At 43.4% G+C, this 7437-nt stretch overlaps 1 protein-coding gene across 6 annotated transcripts in view; it reads right to left on the bottom strand.

The window, feature by feature from the left end:
- RBPMS (RNA binding protein, mRNA processing factor) overlaps window positions 1-7137 on the bottom strand; it is a 169239-nt gene extending 162102 nt beyond the window's left edge. The window contains exon 1 of one of the 6 annotated variants that reach the window (XR_003047589.1): window positions 6232-7137. Coding sequence is in view for 3 of the 6 variants with exons in the window: in XM_025049875.1 (XP_024905643.1) it covers window positions 6232-6297 (66 nt within the window). In the remaining 3 variants the exon portion in view is untranslated. The remainder of the gene's footprint in view (window positions 1-6231) is intronic. The other 5 variants (XR_003047587.1, XR_003047588.1, XM_025049875.1 and 2 more) reach the window with 5 other exon arrangements.
- Window positions 7138-7437: the final 300 nt, after the last annotated feature.

Below are 7437 nucleotides of genomic sequence, written 5' to 3' on the forward strand. Positions count from 1 at the left end.
CCACACCCACCGCTACCCCCCCACCCTCCGTATTGAACTTGTTTAAAATATTCTCCCAGTATTCTTTAAACAGTCATACCCAAATTATCCCCAGGCATCAAATAAGCTCATCTCCATCAGGGAGGACATCCTGAAACCAACATAGCATCAATTTAAATACCTGGTCCCACATAGCATCAAGCCTACTGAGCCAAGCAGCCACTTTTACTACAGCTATTATTAAGGTTCATTCCCCTCATTCCTTCCCAGGTTTTTTTCTTTGACCAAAGCAAGCACACTATTCAGGAGGAACATTTGCATTCCCTTTCTCCTACCCCCAGGCAGACACTCAGGTGCCAAATGAAACTGAACACAAACATTCCAAAGTGGCTGTCACAGAGAGAACACTTGTTTGAGAACCCAAGGAGCTCTGAGCTCTTCCACCTAACCAAGGCTTCTAGGAGCCCATGTCCAAAAGGTCAAAGTGAGTTCCATAGCAGAAAACAAATTCTAACATTGAAAACCCAAATGCACCTCGGAACAAGTGGGCCCACGGTGGCTGAAAGATGGACCGGCAATGCTCACCTGTGTACTCAATGAAAACTATGGATGACAGGTGGAGGGAGTTAAATTTCCCAGCTGATCCATCATCCATGACTTCTCTAAATCCCCTGTGGACAAAGGACCTCAACAGTAAACAGTGGCTGCTTTTTTAACAGCTTACCTATACAAAGTCATCATCACCAACCCAATCAATAAGGCTATTTCATATGTTTATAAAGTGTGCATTTATCAAGTGTGTGTGTGTGTGTGTGTGTGTGTGTAATCCCCTGTGGACAAAGGACCTCAACAGTAAACAGTGGCTGCTTTTTTAACAGCTTACCTATACAAAGTCATCATCACCAACCCAATCAATAAGGCTATTTCATATGTTTATAAAGTATGCATTTATCAAGTGTGTGTGTGTGTGTGTGTATGTGAGATACTTCCCTGTATCTCACTGGGGTACTTACTATCTTTGGGTTGCTGTTGAGTATTGAGAACACCATGATGTCATGGAGCTTTTTTAAGAAAGACATGGAAGAAGATAATGATTCAAGAGTAAAATGGAGATCACGAAAACTAACTTCTACTAGAAAGTAATCTCTTTGGGAGGGGAAATTCAGTTGATGGGATCCTGCAAAAATGTAGACTGAAACTTGACTCCTGCCTTGAAAGCAGCTCAAGCTAGACCAAGAGGGAAAGGTGGTTGAAGCAATCTTGAATGTCAGGTTTAGACTTGTATGGAGAACAGTAGTGCCGAAGGATTTGGGGCCATCGGAAGATCCAGCAGCATGGTATAGGGATGAATTGAGAAAGCATATTAGAAAAGGAAAGCTGCTGAAGATCACTAACATGAGCCAGGATAAAGAAATGAGTGAGATAAACATAAAGGCTACCAGGTACAGAACTGGTCCGATTCCTGCGGCACAGCTTGTGAATAAAACGAAATATAATTAACCCAATGGTCTTGTGACACAGATATTACCAGAGAATTTAGTGAAATCTTCAAAGCAAAAGATATTTGTTTTTGTTTACATGCTCATTTTAGAAAATTTAGAAAGCACAGAAAGCATCAGAAAGTAAATAAAAATTATCTGTAATCCACCAGATAACTTTTATTAACTTTTAAAATATATTTGGTTATATATATATTTTTAAAGAATTGGCACTATATAGTATAAAACTTTCAAATCTGTGCTTTTCATTTAATGTTATAACATTGATAATATCTCCTCAATTAAAATGTAGTCAGAAGCTAGAAGAGACAAAATCAGATTCTCCCATACAGCCTACAGAGAGAGATTAACAATGTTGACACCTTGATTCCAGATTTCTGGTCTCCAGAACTGTGACAGAATACATTTCCTGTTGTTTTCTTTAAAAACATAATAGCTTTTAATGGCTACATAATATTCTCTTTCAGGAATTATACCATGGTTTACTTAGCAATTTCCCCATGTTAGACATAGTCTTTGTGAATTTTCACTACCAAAGTAACTCTGGAATAATCATTCCTACAAATAAATCTTTGTGCATGCTCATTATTTCATTAAGGTAACTTCTTAAAAATGAAAGTACTGAATCAAAGGGCTTAAAAATATTTTGATAATGCCAAAGTCCTCCAGAAAGCTGCACTAATTTATATCACCATAATACATAAGAGTTCCCACTTTATTGTCCCATCACCAACATTGAACGTTTTTGTCCTCAAAGCAAAAAATATGAACATACAAAAATTACATAAAAGCATCTCCAAAAAGAACCCTATCCAAACTATCCAATAAACAAACGCCATTGGAAACAAAGAAGATTGCAAGTGAGCATAAGGGTTTATCAGGGAAATTTTAAAACCACTACTGGAAAAATAACAGAACTACAGGTCATACTGACAGTAGTCTTACAGCATCATTTTACTATGAAGTCAACACATTTCCACCTAATCCTAATCTATGACTGAAATATAAATTTATTGTATTAGATTTGATTTGAAATAAGAGACTTCAGATTTGGTTAAATACAAAACGATTCTGTACTTTCCCCAAGTCATAATGTAGATTCATCTTAATGCTTGATGCAAACCTGAGGTTGCCACATCAAATTGACATGATACCCTTTCTCTGTGCTAATTATAACAATTTTCTTTATGACCCCAATATTTTGGCAAAATTACTGAGCACTTTAAAAGAAGAAGTGTGAGGTAAAGATTTCTATCAACTTCGGAAGAATTAACTTTACTGCATGATTTTTGCCCATCTTTTTAATCAATATTCCAGCACTGTCAAGATTTTTGCTTTAGCTTTAAGAACAAGAAATTTCAGTCAAAGCAACTTAAGGAGAAATAACTCTAACACCAGCACATCAACAAAATAAAACACCTTTTAAATAATTTATAATCAGCCTGAAAAGTACCCAATAACACAAATAAAAATAAAACCAAAGTACATATTTGATTTCCAAAAAAGAAATTTCTATTTTGACATTTCAGTGACCAAAAATAAATTATTTCCATCTACTACTAGGTTAAAAAAAAAGTCTCAATATTTAAAACTGATAAGACAAATATGAGTCTATTACTGATATGTTTATTAATTTTAATAAAGTCTGGTCAAGTGCAAACTGCCGAAGGTGTTTTAAGAGAATACTGCCTAGTCCAAAATTAGAGGCAAATTCTAGGAATGATTTTCTTGTAAACTGATGTAATAAATCAGCTAATGCCCTATATATAAGCCTCATAAATCTCAGATCCCTGTAAGACTTTGACAACCGTTTTTTCTCTATAGGAACAACTTGCTTAGGGACCCACATGTATAGCATACTGGAGGCCAGAAAGCCAAATGTATTCTCTTACATAGTTGGCCAGCTAAATCTTAAAATTACTTTTCCTCGAAGTTTTAAATACTATCCAAAGCAGAAGTCTATGTCCTGCCCAAGTTCTCAAAAACTTCCAAACCTAAAAAAGCTGCAAAAAGTCTCCCAAACCCTAGACTGTTCAATCCATACAGTTGGAACCAAATAAGTGTTTCTACCTTAATTTCAGAGTAAGCTTTAGAAGCTCTCAAGCAGAGCCCAAACATTCTATAAGATAAAAGGAACTCATTTAAAAAAAAAACTAGGGAAAAAAAAAAAACAACCTTGGATTCTGTAATGTGGCAGAGAAAGCCTAAATTACCCTGATGATCTATGAAATAAACTATTTTCTCTTAATGATGATTGGACTTGCTCTTCCCCATCAGTGCAATCACCACCAGAAACTACAAGAAGACACATTTTTCCTCTCATCATTATGTGTATATACATTTTATATGTGTGTGTGCTGTTACTGGAGTCCTCAGCCCAGACTTTTAAATGTGTTTAAGGACAAATTGCTGATCACTGGGTGGGCAGGAAAAGGGTCCAGTATGGTGGTTTTGTATAATGCTGAGCACATTAATGGGACTCACTGAAAACCATATTTATTTTACTTGTGGCTTTTTGAGTTAGACAAAAGAGGTTAGAAGTTTTCCAAAATCAAAACATAAACCCCAGACGGAATTAGGGCAAAATTACCTGGATCGTTCAGGCCGACTTACTTTCTTTTCCTGAAATTTTAACGGTATAAAGCTTCACTCTTTATGGTGTATTTGTTTTGCACACTCCATCTGTACAACTTGGGTTCTGAAATCTTCCTGACCGTCCCCTTATTAAAATAACAAGTGTCTTGTTAAAGCTACTGACACTAGAGCCACATGCCATTCCCACCTAAAATCAAACCGTGTCAGGGCAACAGCAGAGGTAAAAGGTAGTAACAATATTGGGATCACTCCCAATTCTACTTGGACACAACCTCACACTTCTAGTTAAAGTGACCAGGCAGGCAGACCACAGCTCAGTACTGGCGGCAGTTAGGTTGAGAAAGGTCAAGCAGAAAAATGTGACTTTTCTCTATTGAATTTTATCATGTCAAGTAGGTTATGGTTTGGGGACACTCAAACCTCTTTTGCTATATACCAAAAACAAAAAGAAAAAAGAAATCTTTGGTTTGCCTTATTAACTGTTTCCAAGTTTTCTCAGTTGGGTGAACAGAGAAAGGTGGTTTCATACAATAGTCTTACCCTTAGAAGTAAACATATTGCCAACCTAACAGAAATAGAAAGGTTTCTGAAGCAATTATTACCTTGATGTTAGGCGAATTAGTTAAATACAGCAATTCATAAAAAAGGCAAACTTGTCATTGTTTCTTAAATTGCATTTTAGTGGTAGAGAAAATAAATAGCAAAGAAGCCAACGAGGTTCTAGAAAAAAGTGGAACTTGTAGTTTAAGTCTTCATCTCTTTGAAAAAGGAAATGTCAATAGTATTCCTTCCCTTGCGGCTAAAACAAAAGGCATATAAATAACGCTTTTCAAAATATAGTTTATAACAAAAAACGGCAAGTTCCTCCGGGGAGAAGGCAATTTTTGGCTTACTGCAAGTCATCTAGATTGCACTACCACACAACTGTTTAAAATCTTGTATTAATTTTGCAGGAGACTTCTTAGGTCTCCATCTTCCCAATTTACAAGAGGACAAAGTGCTGAGGGCTTATATGTATTAATTAAATCCTCTGCAAAGTTAGTTTCACTATCAGAATTTAGCTTGCACATAACACAGAATTCCAATAATAATCTCGATATCCCAACCGCTTTAGAATCAGCTTACCATTCTGTTAACTTTATATGTTAGGATGCAATACTTGTAAGAATGTTTTATAGGTCATACCTAGATGCATACTTTCTTGCATCTACACACTCTAAAATTCCTTTTAGAATGTTTAAGAACTCAACCAGGTGGGATCTTAAAAAGTAGGAGAAAACTATTCTTTCTTGGACTCCAGATAATAAACCTGCAGGAACAGAGCCATTTAATAAGATGCCACAAATATCCTAATTATGGAATTTTGAAACGTGTTTTCAGGAGTTCCCTCCGACACTTACTGAATTGTTTCTACCATAGGAACGCTTCGCAGCCGCAACATTTTTATCCTTATTACGGACGCACCCTTGGAAGTCAAAGTCCTACTAAAATGGGCTCGATGATCATTTGGTGAACTGTAAAGTTTTAAGCTCGTATTCTGCTCCCCACGTCGCATCGCCCTAAATTTATAAAACCTAATCACCCAGGTTCAGGGTCTTTGACTCATCAGAGAAGAATGCGGCTGAGGAGTTATCTATTAATCCAAAATGCCTCAGCTGGAAACATATTTCACTAAGAACTTAGAAAGTTGAAAGGGAGGGGGCAGGGAACAGAAGATATCCTCTAAGACGAACTTTCCCTGATTTCTTCCTTAAACCACATGCATTCCCCCCCGCCCCACCACCACCACCACACACGCACACACAACTTCCAGCGCCGGACACAGAACTAAGTCCTGACCCTGTGGGTCCCAATAATCTGAGGTCACCCAGGAGTCAGCTCTCGATTCCGCTTTTAAAATCTCAGGCAAACAAAGCTGAGCATTATACTTTCAAAAGTCTCCGAAAAGTCCTCAAGTTACGCAATTTTAGGCACGCACCCACAAAAACACACTCTCCGAAGATACACCCTGCCGGGGCTACAGTCTGGGGCAATTCCCAGCCCCTAGACTGCGGCGCCCCGGGACCAGCGCCCGCGCCCGGCCGGCCGCCCGCACTTGGGGGGAAAGCGCGGCTTGGGTCCCGGGTCGCACCCGCCACCGCACAGAGCCACTCAGTACCTCTTCCTCCTGAAGGTTGGCCTCGTTCGGGGTGTTCTCCTTCTCGGCTTTGACGCCGTTGTTCATCTTCCCGGTCCTCCCTCGCCGGGCAGGGCTGGGCGCGGGGCTGGGCGAGGGCGCGCTCGCCCACTGTTCCCTTCCCCGGGCGCGGCGGCTGCGGCCGGGGCAGCGGCGTCTCGACTTCGGGCTCCGGGCGACTCAGGAAGTGCGCGAGACCCGGCAGGGCGAGGCGAGGCGCGGGCGGGCTGAGGAGGGGACGGAGACAATCGGGACCCGGGCGCGAGACCTGGACAGGGAGGCGGGCTCGAGGGAAGGAAGAAAGGATGGGGCGAGGACGCGCGTCCCAGGAGTGACCCCAGAGAGTTGGGGATGGGGCCGGGTAGGGGCTGGGGGCGGCCGCAGCTCGAGCCCAGCAGCTGCTGAGGGAGGGGGCGAGGGGCGCCCGGAGAGGCGGAGGCGGAGCAGCGGGGCGCGGGGCGCGGCTGGGACACGGGGACCGGCAGAGTCGCCGAGTGCGCGCTCCTGGCAGGCTCTGGGAAGTCCGGGATCCGAGCAGCGCCCTTTCTCTCGCCTTCCTCCCTCCCCGCTCCCCGCTCCCCTCCCTCGCCTCCTCCCTCCGCCCTCCCTGGACGTGGACTGCAGCCTGTCGCCGGCAGGAACGGGACGCGACCGCGAAGCCCCCGCGGGAGGAGGGGCGGCGCCGAGGGCAGCTGCCCCGCGGCCCAAAGCCGTGCGCGGGAGAGGGACCCCGGGCGGAAGCGGCTGACCCCCGCCCCCGACTCCCCTGGAGGTCGGAGGGCTGGGGCCGCGGAAGGAGGGGAGGTCAGGCTCTCCCGGGTGCCCTGCCCCTGGGGGCCCTGCCGGCTGTGCGGGGCCCGAGTGGGCGAACTGGTGCTCGTGAGCTTGGAGGAGCCAGGCCCTGCCAGTGTGACCACCGAAAGGTGTGATGTGTTACTTTGGTTCGGTGGCTTCTCCCGAGGGATTTACACCCACATCCCTAAGCCTGTCCCTCCTTTTCTGTACCGGGTTACACCCATTTCTCCCCGTCTAGTTGACAGCTGAAGATGACAGGATGCAAGAACTCCAGTGACATCCGGGGACAGCCCGCGCCGGGCGGGCGTTCTCAGGGCGCTGCTTCGAGCCCACCTCAGATGCTACCGGGTCCTCCAAAACCCCTCCAGTGTCCCCGCAACGGCCGCCTTGCTC

The sequence above is a fragment of the Pteropus alecto genome, unplaced genomic scaffold (assembly GCF_000325575.1).
Source record: "Pteropus alecto unplaced genomic scaffold, ASM32557v1 scaffold24, whole genome shotgun sequence".
In the NCBI taxonomy this organism is placed as follows: domain Eukaryota; kingdom Metazoa; phylum Chordata; class Mammalia; order Chiroptera; family Pteropodidae; genus Pteropus; species Pteropus alecto.